This window comes from Schistocerca serialis, chromosome 12, assembly GCF_023864345.2.
Source record: "Schistocerca serialis cubense isolate TAMUIC-IGC-003099 chromosome 12, iqSchSeri2.2, whole genome shotgun sequence".
Classification (NCBI taxonomy): Eukaryota; Metazoa; Arthropoda; class Insecta; order Orthoptera; family Acrididae; genus Schistocerca; species Schistocerca serialis.
The window spans coordinates 33,181,460-33,206,814 of record NC_064649.1 but is presented as its reverse complement, the minus strand read 5'-3'; the positions used below and the strand labels follow the sequence as shown (position 1 = coordinate 33,206,814).

Below are 25,355 nucleotides of genomic sequence, written 5' to 3'. Positions count from 1 at the left end.
GCAAAAACTAATAGGCTATGACACCAACATGGCACCCGTCTTGGTTTCAGCTCTAAGATTTCCACTGGAAGGTAGTTGTGTGATATACCATGCAGGTAGAGAATTTCACCAGAAAAACAATTATGTTGCTATTTTGAACATGGCTTCATTCATTCTCAAGTTATAACGAGTTGTGTAGCATGTACCTACAAGGCATCAAAGGGAGTTTTAAACATTGCAAATCCCATGCCTTACAAGTTACATGTGTTTAAATGGTAGGTAACATTTACTCCTGCTCACGTTTTAAATGTCATTTCCTCATTTGCAGGTTACAAAAATGTCATTAACACAAGAAGAACGGATCGAAATCATCCTGGTGTCAGGAGAAAGACGTGCATTAGTCATTGCTGATGATTTCGACAGTTGTCATCCGACCAGACAGTGCAGTTGCCAAACTGTTGGCCAAATTCCAGGCAACAGGTTCCATCACAGATAAACCAAAAGTAGGAAGACCAAAAGCTGCCACCGATTAAGGAGCAGCAGTGAGTGTGCTGGCATTGTTTGGTGAGAGACCGCAATGGAGCATTTACTGCCTGCCGCGAGAGTGTGGGGTTAGTTGTATCTCAATCCTGTGAATTTTATTGGAGCGCAAATGGCACCCATACAAAATTAAACTGAATGATAATGACCCAGACCGTCGGGTACAATTTGCAGAATGGATGACACAGCAACTGCAGATAGATCCTGGTTTTCCTTATCAGGTACTATTCAGTGATGAAGTCAGTTTCTTTATCAATGTTGTGGTGAAAAAGCAGAATCACAGATATTGATCAGACACAAATCTGCACTGGATTGAGTCGGCTCACAAAAAGTGACAGCCAGCCTATTGTGGTGTGTGGGGTACCAAAGTGGTGAGACCATTTTCTATTGAAAATTCATTAACAGCCAACGGTTATATGATCAAGGTGTTTCCTTAGCTATTAATGGAGGATGGGACATTTCCAGAATTCTTCCAGCAGTTGGAGCCCCATCACATTATGGACACAGTGTGAGGGCATACCTGTGTGAGCACTTTCCCCAATAGGGGATTGGTTATAGGGGTACAGTGGAGTGGCCACCTCATTCACCAAGTTCAACTCCTTTGGATTTCTACCTGTGGTGTCATGTTAAAGCACTGGTTTATGCTGTGAAAGTATGGGTTATTGTTCATGTTAAGCAGCTCATTGTTGGTGTCTGTGGCAGCTCATTGTTGATGTCTGTGGTCAAATTCAGCTGGATAAGTTGGTCAGAATTCATCAGGACTGGGCTTGGAGGATAGCATTAATACTCAGACATAATGGACAGCATATTAAACCATTTCTGTAATTGTTGGTGTTCTCTCGGGAGTGTGTAGTGTCGGCTTAATGCCTTTTCAATACATAACACTCATGCTGCTGAGCGTATCACTGCTGCCACACATAACTGGTTATAACTCCAGAATGAATAAAGCTGTGTTCAAAATAACGTCATCATTTTTCTGGTGACGTTCTCTAGCTGTTTATATGTCACAGGACCACCTTCCCATTGGAAATTTTTGAGTTGAATCCAAGATGGCAGGTTTTAAGATGATCACCATGTTGCTGACATAGCCTACAAGTCCCCCCCACCCCCCACCCCCCTCCCCGCAGGGGCTCGCTGCTCTTTGGTGTCGGCCGCGGTGGTCTAGCGGTTCTAGGCACTCAGTCCGGAACCGCGCGACTGCTACGGTTGCAGGTTCGAATCCTGCCTCGGGCATGGATGTGTGTGATGTCCTTAGGTTAGTTAGGTTTAAGTAGTTCTAAGTTCTAGGGGACTGATGACCACAGATGTTAAGTCCCATAGTGCTCAGAGCCATTTGAACCATTTTTTTGCTCTTTGGCGGGTTCGTGCTTGGCTATTGTGGGGCCCCAGCCTTTTCAGCATCTTTTTTCTTCTGTGCTGCAAGTCTGTCCTCTTGCTATTCCTTTTCCTCTTCCTTGGGGAACATGTCTAGGGTGTTTTTGGGAATGTGTTCCACATTTTCAATAGCTGCCATGAGAACAGTCTCCCCACTGTTTTTCATTCCTTTTCTCCTATCCTTCCTTCACTTTGTCATTTGAGGCTCTTCTTCTTCTTTTTCTTTTTCTTTTTCTTTTTCTTTTTCTTTTTCCTCCATGTGCACTCCTGAAGGTTGGCCCACGCGTCTAATGCATAACAGGTGACTGGGTAACGTGTAATTCCTGGCTCCTGGTTGACAAGTAGGGTTTGCACGTACTCCCTGGTACAGGCCAGGCCCAGGGAGGGGTGATTGCCTGAGCTGCTACATTTCCAAATTGCCCATTGGTCCATCTGTCAGGTGTTCAGGATGCATGACCTGAAGTATGAAACAATCACCTAAGGTGGGTGAGCCCATCCTCTGAGGGTGGGCTCCCAGTTGGAAAGAGCACACCATTGGAGAAGCTGGCAATCGTGGTGGATTTTCTCGCAATGAGCCAATCATCTTCGTAGTCCATGTCTACCAATGTTAACAGAATGAAGCTCCCGATTCAAAGACTCTCCCAGCTTCACCACGGTTCTTTGTGGTTTCACATACTGAAGGTGGTCAGTCCTTTGTCATGGTAAATCCATTTATTATTCAGGAAGGTGTTAATGCAACTGCTAACCCTGTGAAATCCTGCTCTTATTTATGCAATGGCACTTTGCTTTTGGAGACTACTTCTAATTCTCACGCACAACAACTACTTGCCACTTTGCTTCTCCACAGCTATCCTGTACGTGTTGAGGCCCATAGAACTCTGAATTCTTCCTGTAGTGTTATTTACACTAGGCTGCTCAATAGTCTGACTGAGGCAGAAATCCAAACATACCTCTCTGATCAGGGTGTCATTGCCATCTATTGGATGATGAAAAAGGTAGCTGGATCCTTAGTGCCCACATGCAGTCTTTTTCTCACCTTCGATAGAGCAGTGCTTGAAAGATCAAAGCAGGCTATGAAGTTATCTCAGTCCGGTCATATCTGGTATTCCTGGGGCTCATGCTCAATAAGAAACTTTCTTTGTCCTCCCATGTGTCTTACCTGGCCGCCATCTGTATGCTGTCCCTCAATGTCCTATATGTCCTCAATGGTACTTCCCGGGGAGTGGATTGGGCCACCCTTCTCCATTTGTACTGATCCTTTGTCCGTTTGAAACTAGACTATGGGTGTTTCATCTATACTTCTGCATGTCCCTACCTCTTATGTCTTCTCAATACTATCCACCATCATGGCATCCATGTAGCCACTGACACCTTTTACACTAGCTCAGTTAAGGATCTGTATGCAGAAGCTGCCAAACTACCACTGTGACTTTATCCTCAGCAGATATGCATGCCATTTGTCCGCCATGCAGAAAAACTATACAAATCATAAATGATAATTAATTGAAACCCTCAGCTGCCGACAGGTGTTGTCAATATACCTCGATGGGGACAGCTGAAAATGTGTGCCCCGACTGAAATTCGAACCCAGAATCTCCTGCTTACATGGCAGGTGCTCTATCCATCTGAGCCACCGAGGACACAGAGGAATAGTGCGACTGCAGACCCACATTCCTAACTGTCCTAATAGATATTTGCCCATCCACTCACTACTCGTGCACACTAATGAGTGGATGGGCAAATATCTATTAAGTACATTATGTATGTAGATTGTGGGCAGTTGGGAATGTGGGTCTCACGGGAAGCATGCAAGGGATAAGTCCCTGTAGTCGATGCAGTCCTCGCAACCAAACATCAAACGAACATCGTGCCAGAACATGTTGAAGCTGTTACATATTCGAGCATACAAAGTAAGAATGATGCAAACATTAAAACCTACAGATCACTGATAGTTGTCTTGAACCAAATCTCTATTTCAACTCAAAGCACAATTTCACCTTAGCGAGTAGATGAACTCTCAAACCACATGCTATTGTTAAACAGACAATCCCAGGGAATGCTTTTAGGTGCCTCTGCATTATTTGGAAGTAGGCATTTTGTGTGCAGTTTTATGCCAATGGATTGTAGACCTCATTTTCTGTAACAACACAATCTCAAATGTGTGTAACAGAATTGTTGCAGACATTCATTTGGCACATACTACATGGTTTTCAATGTCATACGTTGATGAAACTTTGGGACAATAATGTACTGTTTCCACAGGTTTATAACCTTCCAAATCGCCCAATCTGTCTACCCATTATTTTTATTTGTGGAGTAATTTAAAGGATAATGTCTACAGTAACAACCAACATACAATTGAAGAATTGTAAGCAAACATTCTCAGTGCCATTGCAGAAATCACATCAAATGAATTGGCATTAAGTTTCCACAAATGTGTGGAATCGTGCTGAGTTGTTTAGCAATGTTTCTGCTGAACATTTTCTGCACCACCTGTGAACTGTTGACCTATGGAATGTTCAGTACATTGTTTTTCATAATAATAATAATAATAATAATAATAATAATAATTTAGTAACTGGTTTTCTGTATTTTCAAAAAAAGAGTGAATTGCCTGCATGTTGTTTACGAGACGTGGGGCCTCTTTATTTTGGCCACCGTGTATATCTGTCATTCCTTCCACCCCTCATCTCCATTGGATTGGAGTTTAATTTTGTAACACTTTTTCTTGTAACTCTGTTTCACAGATTACAACCAGAAATAGAATTCATTAAATTTCCTCTGCCAACGTGTTCCCAGATATATATGATAGCACACTTGTTTTTTCCAGACTGGACGTGTCAGGTTGCATAGGTCTCGGCAGAGCCTTCGTCCCCTGCCTCATTGGGCTACCGAGACTTCGCACATTGGTGATGGAACAGTTGGATTTTCAGAAGTTACGACCAGGTCTGAGCAGTATCCTCGAATTGTCCAGTGTGCGCTGCCTGATATTCAGCTATTCCCTCGTTACTGGCGTGCCGTTTGCCAAGTTTCCGAGAAAGCTTGTCAGTCTCAGGTAAGGAACTACATCCACATAAGCATTTTGCATTTAACACAAAAGTGGTAGGTAGAGGGTTGACAGAACTGGTGTCAGACTATTTTCCTACCATTCCATTTTCAAATAATACATGTGAGAAATGAACACCTTAACATTCCCCTTTAAGTTCAGACTTCTTTTATTTTATAAGAGACAGTTAAAAAGTTTGTTTGAATGCTGCGCACTCCAGAATCGGTACAACAATCGGGCAGAATCACAGTGAGCATTGAGGCAATCGTCCCACCGATGCACCGTGTTGTAGATAAGTGCTTGGTAAAACACTATGCCCTATTGCATGAAAAGGTACATAACTGCCTGCTGCACATCCTTGTGCAGCCAAGGCTGCAGTCCTCCAGCCTCGGCCAGCCTCCCATTGTGTCCCGTCATCTGACGTTTGTGGGGATGTATGTAAGAGGCTTGTGTCCTTGTGGTGGGATGCTTGGTCATCCCTCCAAGGAAACAAGCTCCAGGCAGTAAAACCGCTCCCAACTGCTTGGACAACTTCCTACCGACCATCTCGGCGCGAGGAGGTCCTTCTGACCAGGTTGCAGATTGGGCATTGCCGGTTTACCCACCGCTACCTGCTCTCTGGTGACCCAGCCCCGCAGTGCCCTTGTGGTCAGGCATTAACGGTGCGCCATGTTTTATTGTCGTGTCCCCGTTTTAGTCAATTTCGTGTTGTCCTGTCCCTGCCATCTGCCTTACCGGATGTTTTAGCTGATGACGCTCGAGCAGCTGCTCGTCTTCTGCGTTTTATAACTTTAACTGGCTTGACCAAAGACATTTAACCTTTTTACTTATTTAATCTGCATCTTTGTCAGGTCCTTTTGATGTCCCCCCATCCCCTTGAGTTTTAGCAGGTTCCTTGTGCTCTAACACCAATGACTGGGCGCTAATGACCTCAGCAGTTGAGCGCCCTTAAACCCTACCAAAAAAAAAAAAAAAAAATGCACATCCTTGTCAGACACCAGGACTATAGGGTGAGTGCTAGAGTGTCTCCCACTAGAGCTGGCGTAACTTCTGCGGTGTGACATTTGTGATATGGGAATGTGCGTTATCATGATGCAGCACCACCCCTTGTCACAGTTTTCCACAGTGGAGGTTTTTGACAGATGCGCTGCCGTATAAACATTCTTCATTCTCTGATGAATGCCTACTAGTGCTCATCCTTCACCGGGCAAGAAAAGAATAACAGCACATTGGTCATGTTTGGCCACATTTGTTAATAACGTTGCCACAGCTCACATCTCCTTATTTGCGACACATGTCAGAAAGACACGAATGCCACATTAATCGCTTGCCTAGATGTCAGGGCTTGTATAGCCATGTCAGAGTTGCACTGCGTTGCATATACGCTGCAGCAGTGCCCTCAAACGGTAGCTTATTGACTGTCACTTTCACGATGATGTTCATTTATCTCTCTGTAGGCAGAGTCACAAAGCGTTTTTGACATTTGGAGGAGAAATTTGGTGATTGTAATTTCACGAAGACTTGTTGCTGCTGAAAAAAAATCCTGTTTTTTATAATGATTGTTGCCCCCAACTCACTTATCATATCTGTGACAACTGTGAGCAATGTTCTGAATGTCTTTATACACGGGTAGTTGTGTATGCTCTGAGACTTTCGCATCAGCAGAACAGAATAAAATGTTCTTGGCTTTCTAACCGTATCACACGATGCCCCAATCTCAGTTGACACAGCAAGAAAAGTGAGAAAATTTGTGTGAGAATAGTTAAGTTCATTTTAGTACTTCAGTTTGGTTGGATTGGAGAGCTTCTAATAGAGATTAAATGTTGTTTCTTCTTTACTGTAATATCCAAGCCTGACATTTTTTGAAAGCCTGCCGGAAGACATGGAACTCGATGACAACCCGTAGGCAGCACTATTATCAGGTTTATTCAGGAAGTAAAGAACATTTTGTTTTGTCATGTGGGCACGCCCCCTCACGACATCTGCTAACCTACCGCTGACCTTGGTACTCATTTGCTTCAATTTGGTGGCAGCTTACTGCTTACCTGTGTGAGTTTAAAATGTGTGAGATGCACAGTGGTATCAGCTTTTTAAACGCGCAAAAATTTTGATCTGTTGAAATTTGCATTATACAACACAGAGGCACATATGTTGCATATAAATACTTTGAACTTTTTTATTCAATGAGATATGGGAGTAATTCATCCGCAGCAGTAAGAGGTTCATTGGAACAGGACGTGTAAATACATGGATAGCACTTAAGGAAAACACAGAGGCCACATTTAAACACATCCTCAGGACCTTGGGAGTGGCAGAGCAAAGTGAGTTAACTTGTCCACAGCAGTCAAAGGGTTAACAGATACATTCAGCTGTCTAATCAGGGGCATGGTCACAGGACAAGTCAAGGGGTCTAAGCAACATTTTTCCTTAGTAAATAAGCAGGTATGTGACACCATTTATGTTCTTGGACAATGGGAGGATAACACCATGAATGAAAGGATCCAGAAACGTGGAGAGGATTGTAATCATGGGCTCAAACCCTCCGAAGCAACATTTTACTAACAAGGGAAGGCCACGGCATTTGGATCATGGATTTACGTCAAACTTTGTGCATCTTTAGGCCATTAAAACAACATAATGTGCAAGTAGTAATGTGCATTACTCTGACATTTTGAGAAAACTGCAAGAGAAGTTTTACACGTCTGTTATGTAACTGATATTTCTTTGCGGAGGGACTGGCTGAAAGAAGTAATTGTGGTCAGGTGGTTAGCATTTGTGCTGCTCGGAAAGAGGGCCGTGGACAAGGTGACAGTCCAAATCTTGCTAATACTTTTTAATCTATATTTGTGTCATCACTGGTCACATTATTTAATTTATATGACATATGAGAGGTAATATGGTGGAAAGAAAAACTACGTGCATTTTCATGAAGTTGTAGTGAATTTCATTTATTATTTGACTATTTATTATTTTTAATTAAATTTTGAAGGTCAAGGAACAGACATGGAAATCCAAAGTCAAACCTCTATAAATAATGATATGAATGACATTATTTACAATCGGTAAGGTAGTAAGTCACAATGTGCTAGACCACAAGAGTAATGTACAATTACTCGTCGGATGTGCTTTCAACATCACATGCTGCAGGATGGTATTTGTCATATGGACATGGGAAACATAAATTGAAATGGCATCAACTACAGTGAATGAATGCCGTTATCCAGCATTTATGGGGTATGTTCAGAGTTTTTAAAGAAATCCACACCTTGTTGACATTTGGAAAATTTTCTCTTTCTTCCAATAATTCAGATTAAAAATCAAGTTTGAGTGGTAGCTGAAGTGTCGCCTCATGCACAATCATCTTACGATGCTTGAACGCTAACCACTTGACCACCACGAACTCTAACGCCTGGCACCTGCTCACAGATGTGTGTGCCATATAATAGATGCATAAAACATTTCTTGCAATTTTCTTGGAATTGCCAGAGTAGTGCACCATACTACTTGTACATTATGTTGTTTTAATAGCCTAGTAAAGATGTACATAGTTTGAAGTAAATTTGTGATCCCAATGTTGTGGCCTCCGGTGGATATAGCAAACCACAGTGGAATGAAGACACATTCCTACAAGTCCGCAAGAGACTGAGCTCACGAGTTGAACAAAGCACTAACAAGTGCAGGATGTAGCGAAGTTGCACAGCAATACAACAGTTCCAAATCGGTAACCACTGGAGACAGGAAACAACAAACAACATGGCTGTGCAGTGGCACGATACGAACAGCTACGAAGTACAGCAAGGAGTGAGATGCACCATAAGCCCAGACCACAACTCGGCAGCAGACACTCGACACTGGGTGGCGCCATGTAACGCACATACCTCGGCAGTGTGTGCCCTTACAACGGTGGCCTGCAGCCACCCGCTTGAACCCGTATTGCCTCTGACATGTCCATGTCTTTGCTAGGTAGGGCATCGGAATCACTGTCAGATACAGAACTCCCAACATGGAAAAATACCTGGCACTGGTGGGACTCGAATTTCAATCCTCCACATTGCAATCAGACATTCAGATTACCCACCTACGGATGTGGATGCTGACTGTGTCATGTTACTTACTGCATTGTCAATGAATGATGCTCGTGAATGAAAACTATAAAACAAGTAGAAACACTTAGCATCGTTGGACTACTTTGAAGAAGCACAAAGTCCTCAGGAAACACACACACACACAAACACGGAAGAGCCAAAGAAGCTGGTACACCTGCCTAATATAGTGTAAAGGCCTCTGCGAGAATGCAGAAGTGCCGCAGCATGATGTAGCATGGACTCGACTGATGTCTGAAGTAGTGCTGCAGGGAACTGATGCCATGAATCCTGCAGGGCTGTCCATAAATCTGTTAAGAGTACAAGAGGATGGAGATCTCTTCCGAACAGCATGCTACAAGGCATCCCAGATATGCGCAATAATGTTCATTTATGGTGTGTTTGATAACCAGCAGAAGTATTTAAACTCAGAAGAGTGCTCCTGGAGCCACTCTGTAGCAATTCTGGACATGTGAGGTGTTGCACGGTTCTGCTGGAATTGCCCAAGTCCCTCGGAATGCACAATTGACATGAATGGATGCAGGTGATAAGACAGGGTTCTTACGTATGTGTCACATGCCAAAATCTTATCTAGACATATTGGGGGTCCCATATTACTCCAACTGCTGACACAGAGTGTCCATGGATTCATGAGGTTGTCTCCATACTTGTACACGTCCATCCCCTTGACACAATTTGAAATGATACTCGTCTGACCAGGCAACATGTTTCCAGTCATCAGCAGTCCATTGTCGGTGATGGCAGGCCCAGGCAAGGCATAAGACTTTGTGTCGTGCAGTCATCAAGGGTACACGAGTGGGCCTTAGGCTCCGAAAGCCCATATCGATGATGTTTCATTGAATGGTTTGCACGTTGACACTTGTTGATGGCCCAGCATTGATATCTGTAGCAATTTGCAGAAGGGTTGCACTTCTGTCATGTTGAACAGTTCTCTTCAGTCGTAGTTGGTCCCATTCTTGCAGGATTATTTACCGCCGGCAGTGATGTCGGAGATCTGATATTTTACTGGATTCCTGGTACACTCGTGAAATGGTCGTACAGGAAATCCCTACTTCATCACTACCTTGGAGACGCCGTGTCCCATCGCTTGTGCACCGACTATAACACCACATTCAAACTCGCTCACAACTTGATAACCTGCCATTGTAGCAGCAGTAATCGATCTAACAACTGTGCCAAACCCTTGTCATCTTATATAGGCATTACCAACTGCAGCGCTGTTATTCTGCCTGTTTACATATCTCTGTATTTGAATATGCATATGTACCAATTTCTTAGTTTCTTTGGCGCTTCTCTCTCTCTCTCTCTCTCTCTCTCTCTCTCTCTCTCTCTCTCTCTCTCTCTCTCTGATGAGGTTAATGAAATGTCATTCAGATTTATTTTTTTCTTTGAATACACTTATATGTGTATGTTTTGTGTTGAATATTATAATCTGTGAGAAGTTTGATGTTATCCAGTTGATATTGTGTATGTTTATGTACAATGTGTATGCGTGCATGCACACACACACACACACACACACACACGGAAAGGAGTTCTTCATGTATTCTCCAAGAGAAATTATCATAGCTGTATTATATTTGCTTAAAGCAATAACTACCCAAAGAAGAAAGAAAGTCCTTCATAGCTGCATACAGGGCCATGGCTGAGCAACAAAAATATAAATATAGTGACTCGATGATTGTGACAGGACAGAGAACTACTCAGGAACCTGTAGACACAGGCTAACAGCCATCAACAGCAAGTCACTGAGTGTGAACAGGAGGAAAACAACACAAGACAACAGACAACGGAGACATCACTGCAGAGTAGTAAGTCCTAATGTGTAATCCAAACTGACAACCTAGGGTGTAGCAAATATTAAACAATCATTGGGTTATGAGAACAATACAAGGGAGAAGTGCAATCACAACAGGACAGAGCCTCTGCACTGCCAGCTTTAAGCGGCAGCCGAAAGCACTTGTCAGCCAGAAAGATGGGCACGCTGTAGTGGCCTGTGCTGCAGCAGCAACACCAACACTCATGGAAGTGCTGCACAGTTCCTGTCACAAAAATCCACGTCTTCTGGTGAGCTTTCAAAATTGCTAGGCTGCGATACCAGATTGTGTGTTTGACAAAATTCGAGGGACCTACCTGGCATGCACTTCTTTTTATAGCCCAGATCTGTACTAACAATCTCTTACAACACAGTTCTTGAAATATCTGGAAAGAATGAGTGCAGTCCACTAATTTTGAAATGCCTGTCTTCTTGCATTTTCTTTGTTTCGATTTTGCTTTGAGTCCGTCAGTCACCGTTGAGGGCTGGTACAAGCGACTTTCGTCAAGAATTCTTCCGTCTGCCATTAAACATAATACACCAGTTCTGAACTGATGCATCATTCATCACATTACTGTAAACCTCAGTTATCAGTCCATAAATTTGCAAAAATCCTCATTTCATTATCTTGAAACAATCACGAAATATGACAATTGTTTGGACCACATGATTCTCGATGTGCAGGGACAGAATTTTCTTGCTGCACGTGACCGTCTGGCAAATATAAAAACTAATAACACAAGAATGAAATGAAATACCATTCTTCTCTCACTTTTAAATAAAATTAACCATACACGAAGTTTACACAATGCGGTTTTACCACCACAAAGTCTTTAAAATTTTCTGCAGTGCTTTACTTAATTTGCAAATAACAAAAAGGAATTCAGTACTTTATTTAACCACGATATCACTCTGTAAGATGTGGAAATATCGCATTCTTTCACAAACAGTTTTCTTAAAATCGAGGAAAAAAATGCAGCAGTCCCAGTTTGTAAGCCAGGCAAAAATTCCATCTTCTGTTAACCACTGTAGACCAATCTGTCTCACTAATCTGCTTTGCAAATTACTGTAGAGAATTGTGGATCAAGAATCATGAAAATTTTTGTCCACCTATCACTGTGACTTCCTGAATAGTCAGTCAACAACTGATCACCTTGTCCTGTTGGAATTGGCAGCCTGGCATGCTTTTACCAACCACCTATTCGAACCTTGGTCTCTCTGTACCTTTTTTATGTCTTAGGCTTCCCTCTATAACCTAACTGATAACTCCTGAAAAGCTCAGGATGTGATCTCTCAACCAATATCTTTTTTAAGTTGAGCTCTACCATAACTTCCTTTTTTCCCACCAGTTCAATACCATTCCTCTTCTTTAGGAATATGATCTAATCTTCAGCATTCTTTGGCAGAACTACACTCCTAAAGTTTGCTATTTTCTTCTCTGAACTGTTTACTGTCCATGTTTCCCTTATGTGCAAGGCTACACTGAAGACAAATTCCTTCAGAAAAGATTTCCTGCCTGTTATATTTGTACTCAGTGCTCAAATTTCTGTTTGCAGAAGTGCATTTTATATCCTCTCTGTCACTGTCTGCTATTTTGCTGCCCAAATAGCAAAACTTGTTTGATACTTTTAGTATCTCATTTCCTGTTATTATACTCCCAAGATCGCCTGATTTGATTAAACTGTGTTCCATTATCTTTGTTTTATTTTTTGTTGATGTTCATCTTATAACCTCTTCTCAAGGTGATGTCAAGTCTGTTCAACTGTTCTTCCCAGTCTTTTGCTGTCTCTGACAGAGCTACTGTGGTGTCAACAGCAATTTGCAAAATTTTTATTTCTTCTACCAGGACTTTTAATTCCCCTTTCCAAATGCGTCTTGATTTCCTTCACAGCTTGCTCTACATACACATTGAATAACATCAGGGATAGAGTATAATCCTGTCTTTCTTAATTTTCCACTACAGCTACATGCACCTTACTGATGTCTTTTTTCCACATGCATAAAGCTGCATTATCACCTGGAATCACCATATCTTGACCATACTCCGCCACTAGGATTTCAGAGGCACTTTCTGTCTCATATACGGAAGAATAGCATCATTCAGGGATTGCTGTTAAGTGTTACAGTATTCCTTATGGCCATCAATGTAATTGTGCAATCAGTGAGTGTGGTGGGTGCACCTGTTCTCTGTGTTGAGAACTTTTGCATTTGTTTCAGCTCCTGTGACTTTAGCTGAGCATTAACTTCAAGCAGCTGTACAGAAGTCTTCTTGGGTTCTCTTTCGTTGCTTTCAGTTTTCCCCTCACTAAAACACAGAAGGTGCCTTTTTGTTATCACATCATGCTCCGTTCAGATAGGAGCTCTGTTTGGAGAATGAATGCCTTGAGGTATGCAGTACTGTTTTTTGGTTCCTCTCTTAAGGGGGGATGTAATGGAAAATGTAAACATTTATTTAAAAAATCATTAAAGCCATATTTATTAATGTACAAACATAAAAATTTGATTGTGTAAAGCAAAAAAAAAAAAGCTGTGTGTTAACGGAAAATATATTAAAAATATGCTGGATTAATATTTTGCAGAAATTTGAAATTTTTTATTGTCTTTTTATAAAAAGACATAACTCAAATTCTAATCATGCAATTAATCTGAAAATTTTATTGTAGTGTCCTGAGAAGGTTATAAGACCATTGAACTACAGTTATAATTTGTACCATAAATTAATATCATTAACGGAGATTTTAATTTTGCACATCAAAATTTTTTTTATTTTTTTATTTTTAATTTTTTTCTTTTTTTTCCTACATACAGTCATCTAAAAATCAGAACGTGATAGCAGGATCTCATATTTTTTTAGTTCCAGGGAGACAGCAACATGTTGTGAACAGTTCCTGAAAATTTGATAGCATTAACACACATACTTTTTGAGAAAAGGCTTCTAATAACATAAAAAATGTAAAACAGAGAAAATGAGGTTCAAAGATTTTCTTCTTATACTTCTTAGCTCAATTTTAAAATCGTCCTTACTGATACTCCTCATCCTCCAGGTTTCTCTTCTCTTCTCTCCTCTTTGAATCTGCCTCGCCTGTATTTGCAGGTAAGACACTGATCTGTTGGCTTTCTTGACCCTGCTCTCATCAATGGTGTAAAATGCTTTTGTTGTAAACACACCAGGACCTATACCAACTGTCTTCAGCACTTCAGTTACAATTATTTCCATTATTGTAACATAAAACTGCACCGTAGACACCTATTTTGAGTACTTCAAGAACACAGAATGTCCTTTTTTATCATCTAATCCAAATTAAATGATTGAGGCTTTCATTTGCATTTTGTGTCATTCTGTGAAGACACTTCCTCAGTAAATCAGGGTTTGCAAGAAACCTGAATGTGGGCTTAATTGCATTCATAACAGGTTCTGGCAATGAATTTTTATGAGAATACATATCATTTCTGTTGTTGAACTTACACCAATCGTCTTTCGGACACAGATTGTGCATTGGTGTTTGGTCAGTGGAAAGTTTGTGGAAAAAAAATTTCCCATACAGTATGCCTCATTGCCTCTAATTTTTTTCTTGTTAGCTTTCCCATAAAATAACTAAAGAGAATAAATTTCTTTCAGAGTAAGCCTGTCCTTTCCTCCTAGCAGTTTTCCAGCCTCAAGTACTTCACCTTTCTTCTCTTTCAGCAGTGGCCAACACATTCCAACTTTTCTATTGTTATATTGTACAGATTTTTACCTATTACAGCTTTGAATGAAGAGGAATCCCCATCACCGAGGTGTTTAGTATATCTAACATCATAATGGTCCTCAGATCTGGAGAACACCCTCACAACTGCAGCAGCCTCCATGCCCCCATTTGAGCCACTATAATTTTTAGAGAATGCTACTGCCTGCTGTTCTTGCCACAGTTTCTCATTGTCTTCATTGTTGGACATTTTCCTTGTTGCACACTGGTGGCAGTATTTAGACATAATTTCTACATCTAAAACTGTACCTGTGTCAGTACCAATAACAGATGCAACTCCATACAGAGATGTGTGACCCCTTTTCATCCAGGTCCCATCTACACACACACACACACACACACACACACACACACAGATCAGTAACATTTGTAGGAGATTCATTGTCATGAATATCTACCCCAGGATCTATTTCTTTTTGGTTTATTTCCACCAATTCATCCACTGCTTGCTTCATAGAAACTTCGGCAGTATCGCATACAGTATCAGACATTTATTATTTTTTCAAACCTTGTATAAGGTAGAGGTATGTTCAGAAAACACAATAAATCACCTCCTTCCCTGCCCTGTCCAAGGCATCTCATAGGAGATGCTAACCTAAAATTGCTTTCATAGGTCAGTGTCAGTTTTTTTTTTTTAGAGGAGGAAAATGAAAATTTTTTTCATCGCCACACAAATTAATTTAAAATCACAAGCTATTCCCACTCATCTTTCTTCAACAACAATCAAGCATTCCATATTTTTACACCTAACAGATGAACATGACAACTTTATAGCTTGGCAGAGAAGCTCTAAGTCAGTGACTGAATCCAGTGGAATCCATATCAACATCATTCATGCACCTGTACAATTCTCCTGCCCCAAGTTTCGATGTTGAAGCTGAGAGCTTATGTTCTTCATTTTGAGCTGCTTCCTCTTTTTTTGTTGTTAAACTGATTTCCATGAAACCCTCCATTTCCTAAACACTGTTTTTCCACCACACATTATGCATAAATCTTGACTTCCAGGTAAAGGTTTCTGAATTCAACCTTCCACCTACTAATGTGTTAATATTGTCAAAAAATAAATAAACCGCATGCAAGAAAGGTTTCAGGCAAAGATAAAGATGTCAGCCAGAGACATAGAAAGAAAATAGCCTTCACACTGACAAAAATTCCGCTGAAGCAAGCAGTTTCCCAAATGTTGGAAAAGGTGGGATTGGCTGCCAGTGCAGAGCTAATCAGTGTAACAATTTAAAGGCATTTCTAAAGCTGCTATCATGATAAAATTCACACACATCATAGATTAAACTGTGTAGATCAAGAAAATAACATCTTTGAAAAATTGATTTTTTTGGACCAAAATCCATTACATCCCCCCTTAAAATAAATGCTGTTATCCTATATGTCAGCTTACAACATGTTGTATGAAGAAGCTTAATTTTCCCACATTTTTAACCACATGTCTTGAAGTGCAAATTGTTTCACTGTCCTAAACTCCTTTACGGCACTGATTTTGTACGAACTGAACTATAGATGCCAGATGTTTGTTTCAGCAGCAATGTCTCTTTGATCCAGTTTGCCATTGTGTGGTAAGGCTAGCCTCTGTACAAGCCCCTTTGATTGTCGTCTTGCCTTTGCAATTTCAGTGCTGGCAACTGCTGCTCAGTTCCATATCATTGTCTTCTTCTTCTTCTTCTTCTTCTTCTTCCTTTTTATGGGACTAGGTGTAACAACTGTTCTATGTTAATGGACCATCATTATTTGCGCCATCTCTTCTTGGATTTACGGGGACTTTTTGTCCCCCTCATGATCCTTCCATTATCTCCATATTTAATATATGAGAAACAATCAGCCTCGATTGCGGTAATGAAACCAACCTTTATCTGGGTTTCATCCCAAATAATTTAGCCTTCTTCCGAAGATATACCTGAATCTATAATTTGTCTTGGGCATGGACTAGAAATAAAACTAAAACAGCCTGAATACGCATTTTAAACTTTTTAAAAATGCGGTACATAAGTATTAAGTCAACATCAAGACTTTACTTAAGCTCTGGCGTGCGCCTCGTCTCCATGGAAGCTGTGCGGTGGGCCTCTGGAGCTCACATGAAACTAAGTAGGACTAAATAACGGCTGCAAATCAACATGGCAGGGAACATTCTGCATGTCTACCGTAACTCTAGAGTCCATCTATGCCCTGGAATGGTCCCGTTATTCAGTGGTGTTTGTGTGGACCCCAGGACATGTCTGAATCCCAGGCAACGAACTTGCCGACAGGCTGGCCAAACAGGCTACGTGGAAACTGCTTCTGGAGATGGGCTTCTCTGAACCTGACCTGTGTTCTGACTTAAGCCTTACTTCACGGAAGCTCTTCTGCGAGGTTCGCAGAAGAGCTTCTGTTAAGTTTGCAAGGTAGGAGACGAGGTACTGGCAGAATTGAAGCTGTGGGGACGGGTCATGAGTTGTACTTGGGTAGCTCAGTTGGCAGAGCACTTGCCCGCGAAAGGCAAAGGTCCTGAGTTAGAGTCTCGGTCCGGTGCACAGTTTTAATCTGCCACGAAGTTTCATATCGGCGCACACTCCACTGCAGAGTGAAAAATCTCATTCAGGTGGGACCTTTGTTTTCCTCCAGCTACTGGACATGGTTTATTGTTTGAGGGATGTAAGAGATTCTAGTTAACAGAGGGGCTAATTCAGCCACAGTTTTGGTGTAGAGTCTGATAGCGATTCCATTGGGGCCCTGGAGCTTTGTTCAGTTTTAACAATTTCAGCTGTTTGTCACTGACACTAACATCTATTTCCCTCATCTTCTTAGTGGTATGAGAATTAAATTGGGGCAATACTCCTGTAAATGAACATTTGAAAACAGAATTAAACATTTCTGCTTTTGCTTTGCAATGCTCTATTTCAGTTGCTGTCTTGCCCATGAGTGACTCCACGCTAACTTTGATGCCACTAACTTAAACACCCAGAATTTCTTATTTTGTGAAACATCATTTTGACAGTATTCTGCTACAGTAGTCACTGAAGGCTTCATGCATTACTCTCTTGACTATCAAACTTGTTTCATTCAGCATCTCTCTGTCTACACCCCTAAACTTACTTTTTGCACGTTTTCTGCTGTAGCCTTTGTTTCTTTATAAGTTTCTTTACTGTGACTGTATAGCAAGGGGGGAGGGGGGGGGGGGGTTCTCCCACCATGAACAGTTTTGCTGTGTACATATCTATCCTGTGCAAGGTCTATTATTTTTTTAAAAAATTGGACCCTAGCTCCTCTATGTGCTCTTGTTCCATGCTAAAAGCTGCAAGTTTCTCATTGAGGTGTGACATTAGTCCTTTTTTTCTCTCTTGTTTAAAATTACCCTTTGTACTTGGGTAATCATAGTTGATATAACTGCCGTACGATCACTGAAACCAGTTTCGATGTGGCCTTCCTCAAAGAGGTCAGGTCTGTTTGCTACCATTAGATGTAAATATATCTGTCGTGATCGGAATTCTGAACTAACTGTTGTAGGTTGTTGTTGTTGTTGTTGTTGTGGTCTTCAGTCCTGAGACTGGTTTGATGCAGCTCTCCATGCTACTCTATCCTGTGCAAGCTTTTTCATCTCCCAGTACCTACTGCAACCTACATCCTTCTGAATCTGCTTAGTGTATTCATCTCTTGGTCTCCCTCTACGATTTTTACCCTCCACGCTGCCCTCCAATACTAAATTGGTGATCCCTTGATGCCTCAGAACATGTCCTGCCAACCGATCCCTTCTTCTGGTCAAGTTGTGCCACAAACTTCTCTTCTCCCCAATCCTATTCAATACTTCCTCATTAGTTATGTGATCTACCCATCTAATCTTCAGCATTCTTCTGTACCACCACATTTCGAAAGCTTCTATTCTCTTCTTGTCCAAACTATTTATCGTCCATGTTTCACTTCCATACATGGCTACACTCCATACGAATACTTTCAGAAATGACTTCCTGACACTTAAATCAATACTGGATCTTAACAAATTTCTCTTCTTCAGAAACGCTTTCCTTGCCATTGCCAGCCTACATTTTATATCCTCTCTACTTCGACCATCATCAGTTATTTTGCTCCCCAAATAGCAAAACTCCTTTACTACACTTAATTTCCTAATCTAATCCCCTCAGCATCACCCGATTTAATTCGACTATATTCCATTATCCTCGTTTTGCTTTTGTTAATGTTCATCTTATACCCTCCTTTCAAGACACTGTCCATTCCGTTCAACTGCTCTTCAAGTCCTTTGCTGTCTCTGACAGAATTACAATGTCATCGGTGAACCTCAAAGTTTTTATTTCTTCTCCATGAATTTTAATACCTACTCCGAATTTTTCTTTTGTTTCCTTTACTGCTTGCTCAATATACAGATTGAACAACATCGTGGAGAGGCTACAACCCTGTCTTACTCCCTTCCCAACCACTGCTTCCCTTTCATGTCCCTCGACTCTTATAACTGCCATCTGGTTTCTGTACAAATTGTAAATAGCCTTTCGCTCCCTGTATTTTACCCCTGCCACCTTTAGAATTTGAAAGAGAGTGTTCCAGTCAACATTGTCAAAAGCTGTCTCTAAGTCTACAAATGCTAGAAACGTAGGTTTGCCTTTCCTTAATCTTTCTTCTAAGATAAGTCGTAAGGTCAGTATTGCCTCACGTGTTCCAGTGTTTCTACGGACTCCAAACTGATCTTCCCCGAGGTTGGCTTCTACTAGTTTTTCCATTCGTCTGTAAAGAATTCGTGTTAGTATTTTGCAGCTGTGACTTATTAAACTGATAGTTCGGTAATTTTCACATCTGTCAACACCTGCTTTCTTTGGGATTGGAATTATTATATTCTTCTTGAAGTCTGAGGGTATTTCGCCTGTTTCATACATCTTGCTCACCAGATGGTAGAGTTTTGTCAGGACTGGCTCTCCCACGGCCGTCAGTAGTTCCAATGGAATGTTGTCTACTCCAGGGGCCTTGTTTCGACTTAGGTCTTTCAGTGCTCTGTCAAACTCTTCACGCAGTATCATATCTCCCATTTCATCTTCATCTACATCCTCTTCCATTTCCATAATATTGTCCTCAAGTACATCGCCCTTGTATAGACCCTCTATATACTCCTTCCACCTTTCTGCTTTCCCTTCTTTGCTAAGAACTGGGTTTCCATCTGAGCTCTTGATATTCATACAAGTCGTTCTCTTATCTCCAAAGGTCTCTTTAATTTTCCTGTAGGCGGTATCTATCTTACCCCTAGTGAGATAGGCCTCTACATCCTTACATTTGTCCTGTTTTGTTTGAGACGTTTGTATTCCTTTTTGCCTGTTTCACTTACTGCATTTTTATATTTTCTCCTTTCATCAATTAAATTCAATATTTCTTCTGTTATCCAAGGATTTCTACTAGCCCTCGTCTTTTTACCTACTTGATCCTCTGCTGCCTTCACTACTTCATCCCTCAAAGCTCCCCATTCTTCTTCTACTGTATTTATTTCCCCCATTCCTGTCAATTGCTCCCTTATGCTCTCCCTGAATCTCTGTACAACCTCTGGTTCTTTTAGTTTATCCAGGTCCCATCTCCTTAAATTCCCACCTTTTTGCAGTTTCTTCAGTTTTAATCTACAGGTCATAACCAATAGATTGTGGTCAGAGTCCACATCTGCCCCTGGAAATGTCTTACAATTTAAAACCTGGTTCCTAAATCTCAGTCTTACCATTATATAATCTATCTGATACCTTTTAATATCTCCAGGGTTCTTCCATGTATACAACCTTCTTTCATGATTCTTAAACCAAGTGTTACTTATGATTATGTTGTGCTCTGTGCAAAATTCTACCAGGCGGCTTCCTCTTTCATTTCTTAGCCCCAATCCATATTCACCCACTATGTTTCCTTCTCTCCCTCTTCCTACACTCGAATTCCAGTCACCCATGACTATTAAATTTTCGTCTCCCTTCACAATCTGAATAATTTCTTTTATTTCATCATACATTTCTTCAATTTCTTCGTCATCTGCAGAGCTAGTTGGCATATAAACTTGTACTACTGTAGTAGGTGTGGGCTTCGTATCTATCTTGGCCACAATAATGCGTTCACTATGCTGTTTGTAGTAGCTTACCCGCATTCCTATTTTCCTATTCATTATTAAACCTACTCCTGCATTACCCCTATTTGATTTTGTGTTTATAACCCTGTAGTCACCTGGCCAGAAGTCTTGTTCCTCCTGCCACCGAACTTCACTAATTCCCACTATATCTAACTTCAACCTATCCATTTCCCTTTTTAAATTTTCTAACCTACCTGCCCGATTAAGGGATCTGACATTCCACGCTCTGATCCGTAGAACGCCAGTTTTCTTTCTCCTGATAACGACATCCTCTTGAGTAGTCCCCGCACGGAGATCCGAATGGGGGACTATTTTACCTCCGGAATATTTTACCCAAGAGGACGCCGCCATCATCATGTAATCATACAGTAAAGCTGCATGCCCTGTTGTAGGTAGTGTGCAGCATTTAGTAATGTTTCACTGGATGTCTTCTCACACCCACCTCTAACAAAACTATACCTGTCCCAATTGATTGTTTGATGATTAAAGTTTCCTCCAATGATTATAGTACAATTAGCAAACTTATGCACAAATGAACTGAGGTTTTCTTTAAAGCTTCTGGTTACATCAGGAGGTGAGTCTGGTGCTTGATAGAAGGACCCTATTATAATCTTGTGCCTACCCTTGACACTGAGTCCTGCCCAAGCCACCTCGCGTGCAGATTCAGTTTCTGTCTCAGTGGATTTGACTTTCTTGTCTACTTTGACAAATACTCCACCTCCATTACTCTTGTTGCTGTCCTTTCAGTATACTCTTAAATTTTCTCCAAAGATCTCACTACTGTCAACTTCAGGTTTTAACTAGCTTCCTGTGCATAGTATTATATGAGCTTTAGTGCTTTTTAGGAGTGCTTCAAACTGGCACTTGATTGCAAATACTTTGGCAGATAACCACTAGAATTTTAATACTCTCACTGTGGCAGGCATTTCTCTTGATCTTGCACTGATACTTCTGAGTTTCCTACAGCTATCATAATCTGGGTTGGATGTAGAGTTGCCTAATCTAAAAAGCTCTTTTGTTGCACCCCACACACAGTCAGCTACCTGGTTAGCAGTCTCTGATGTGTAGTGCACACCTGATCCATTTAAGGAGACCCTACAACTATCAACCCTAGAGCGCAAGTCTAGGAACTCACAGCCTAACTTGTCACAGAGAATATGGTTCAAGCCTTCTACTCGACTCAGAACCAGGAGTCCACAGTCAGCTCTGGGGACAATGCTGCAAATTGTGAGCTTCATTGAAACTTTGTGGGCAAGGCTGATATTCTCATCTGTCTCTGCTAGTCATTGGAATGATTAAAGTATGACCTTGAAGCCCAGAGAACAGGTGTCATTTGTTGAGATTGGATTCCATTAGGAAATTTGTGCACCACAGCCACACAAATACTGCAAACCAGGGAAACTCCAGTATTGGTTGTATAAATTTTAAACAATTTTTTTATTATTGCATATTGATTTCAATCAGACTGCTCATCTTCAGTGCTAAAATGAAATAAATCACACAGTCAAATGTAGACAATCAATGTGCAAACATCTATCAATTTTCAAAAGAAAACATTGAATTTCACAAGGGAACATGCATACTAAGACTAAATCCAATGGACTTGTATAATAATGCACCAAATATAACTTCAAACATAGGTGTTAATAGTGGAAAGATTGCAATTAAGCCAGCTGCTTACAAAAACTTATGCAGCTAAGCTCCATGTTTGTATGGACACCATCAGTGCCCTCTGTATTGAATATATTTATAGAACAAAGTATTTGTTAGTACGTCTGAAGAAAATAGGTTGTACAGAGATTTATATTAATCAAAATACAGAATTATAGAATTAAAAATATTGTATCTTGTAAAAAAAACATAGTGCAAAATTACACAAACACAAACAATTTCAAATTGCTTGTGTACCAATAGACCTGTCTTTTCTAGAAATATGTGTCAACGAAACCATGATATTAGAAACACTTTAGCAGATATTAAAAAAATACATATCTTTCTTATTAAAATATTTTGTCCATCTGGAACTGAAAGCCAAAACAAGATCATACAACTATGCCCTCTGGTGTGTCAAATCCAAATAAATCTATTTCAATTTCATTTTATAAATTATTTACAAGCTAGTGTGAAAAAATTATAGATGCAAGAACTTTTATTCTTTCAGTAAACCAATATTTGCATTATGGACGAACTGTTTCAAAAATATTTACTTGCAGGTGCTGACCAATAGATGTATTGATACAGTTTGCTTTTTGTGATGTTAATATTAACTGTTTATACTAACAAATGTAAATTATGAAAAATATTGTAACCTACACTGATGTTACTGATCATTAGAAATAAAGTGTGTATCAAGTTAGCAAAACAAAGGTGTACAGATAATCCGTACGGTAAACTTCTCATATTGTGAGCAACTATAGTGGCACTGTATAAGTACTCACCCAAAGATGTGTTAATATTTTCCTGGGAGACTGATGGACTTCTAATTTTTAAACTTCAGGAGCCAGACAGGCCATGAAGAACTCTGAGAGGGCACTGTCAGGCAGTTTTTGACTGCAGAATATCGCCATGTCTGAGGGGTTCTAGATATCTGCCCTTAAGCCCTGTATGCAACAATTTAAGCTGTGATGTTAAATCTGGGAGAGCATGCCAAATGTGCCACAAAATTAGATCCCTCCACTGTACCTTTTCCGTTTAAAGCCACATACTCACAATACCTCACCTCTAGCTTTCTTCCTGTTAGTCCTATATCAATAGCATTATATTCAGCACGAGAACTTATATAGACTCCCGATTCCTGCAAATAGTTGAATATGTGGATGTTATTGACTAAGAGGTTTCTGTTGTAAAAGAAACCACTATATTTTGTTTCTTAAAAACTGAAGCTGTTCTCATGCCAATAGTCCCATAATACAGCATAGTGATATTTCTTAGCTTGCCCTACATTATTTTCAGGATTCTTTTTTTGCTCTTTGCAATTTTGTTGTACATGTTCATTGGGATGATTATTTTTTCCAGCAGTATACTGTATTATTTTAAGTTCCGACTCATAGTCTGAGTTTGACAAAGGTAGTTTAAAAATTCTGTTAAAGGCAAAATGGAGAAAGGCTTTCTTATGTGAATAGTGGTGATTAGAATTGGTCTAGAATAACATCTCTATATGTTGCTTTTCTGAAGATTCTGAATACATGCCTGCCATTATCATTCTTTATAGTTAGATGCAGAAAACTGATAGAGCCCATTGTGCCAATTTCCATTGTGAAGACTATTTTTTCATGAAGACAATTTAATTTGTTCAGAATTTCATCAATATCGGATCTATTGCCTTTGATAAGCAAGAGTGTATCACCTGCATGTCTGTAATAATATGTTATCTTCTTAGCATAATTGAGGTGCTGGTGAAAACACTTTATTTGTAAATGATTGATGAAGATATCTGCTAGAAAGACCTGATATGGCACTTCCCATGCTAATACCATTTTTATATATATTTTTCCGTCAACTGAAGCTGTAATTTCGATGGTTTGCAAGGAGTCATGTGTTCCAAATACGTACATTGTACAGAAGAGTAGTCTCACAAAGTTATCATTTAGCTTGCATTATTACACTTGCGTCTTTTGCAGACTTTTACCCTCTTTCTGTCCCTGTTTACTCTCTTTCTCTCCTTTTCCTTTTGTTTCTCTCTTTTGCACCTTCTTTCAGATTATTTTTTTGTGTGTAAATAAGATCCTGCACATAAGTAATTGCAGTCTGCCAGCAATATTATTGTGCAAACATTTGTCATATAGATATATTTCTGTTGGATGGAATCATTGTCACATTAACAATAGTATTTCCATTCGTGTCGCAGGAAGCTGATAATCAAAGGGTGTCGAGGTGACCCTAAAGTTGTTGATGGTCTGAGTGAGCAGATGCCCAGTCTTGAAGTCCACGGCACCATTGAAGAGGAGGAGCCAGTTTACAACATGGAGGATCACGAGAGTGACGAGGAACTTGCAGAGGAAGAGAATGCCGAACCTGGTGATGTAGGTGAAGCACATAATGACAGTTTTGAGAGTGATGAAGATGGTGACGGTTATAGTACCAGTATCAGTAGCAGTGATAATGAGTGAAATAACAGTATTTGCGCTGAAAACAGCCTATTTCTTCCCTTTTTAGATGATACAATATTTAAAGGGAACTTTAACTCTTAATACCAATTACATCTTGGCTTTACCTGTGTAACTGGATGAAAATTTAATACTCCTCAACTATTGTTACTGGGCTGTGTGTGTCATAGTGGACTCTTAAGCTGTCTAGTGCTGTGAAACCCTGAGATTGCTTTTTTTAACATTGTTATTAAGTTGACATTCCAGTAAAATCGTATTAATAATGATAAAAACTGTTTTGAAGTAAGATAATTACAAATATGTTTAAGGAACATGCAGGTGGAATATAATCATTTACAGTAATGTTGTTTCAGTTTCTGTTGCAATGATTGTTGTTGTGGTCTTCAGTTCAGAGACTGGTTTGATGCAACTCTCCATGCTACTCTATCCTGTGCAAGCTTCTTCATCTCCCAGTGCCTACTGCACCCTACATCCTTCTCAATGTTTAGTGTATTCATCTCTTGGTCTCCCTCAACGATTTTTACCCTCCACACTGCCCTCCAATACTAAATTGGTGATTCCTT

General features: G+C 40.4%; 1 protein-coding gene across 3 annotated transcripts in view; it reads left to right on the top strand.

Annotated features, from left to right (window-relative positions):
* The window catches only part of LOC126427901 (uncharacterized), a 98,685-nt gene extending 73,551 nt beyond the window's left edge, over positions 1-25,134 (top strand). For all 3 annotated transcript variants that reach the window (XM_050089787.1, XM_050089788.1, XM_050089789.1), the window contains 2 exons: positions 4,724-4,948; positions 24,534-25,134. In XM_050089787.1, the coding sequence (XP_049945744.1) occupies positions 4,724-4,948; positions 24,534-24,795 (487 nt within the window). In that variant the 3' untranslated portion in view covers positions 24,796-25,134. The remainder of the gene's footprint in view (positions 1-4,723; positions 4,949-24,533) is intronic.
* The last annotated feature ends 221 nt before the right edge of the window (positions 25,135-25,355 follow it).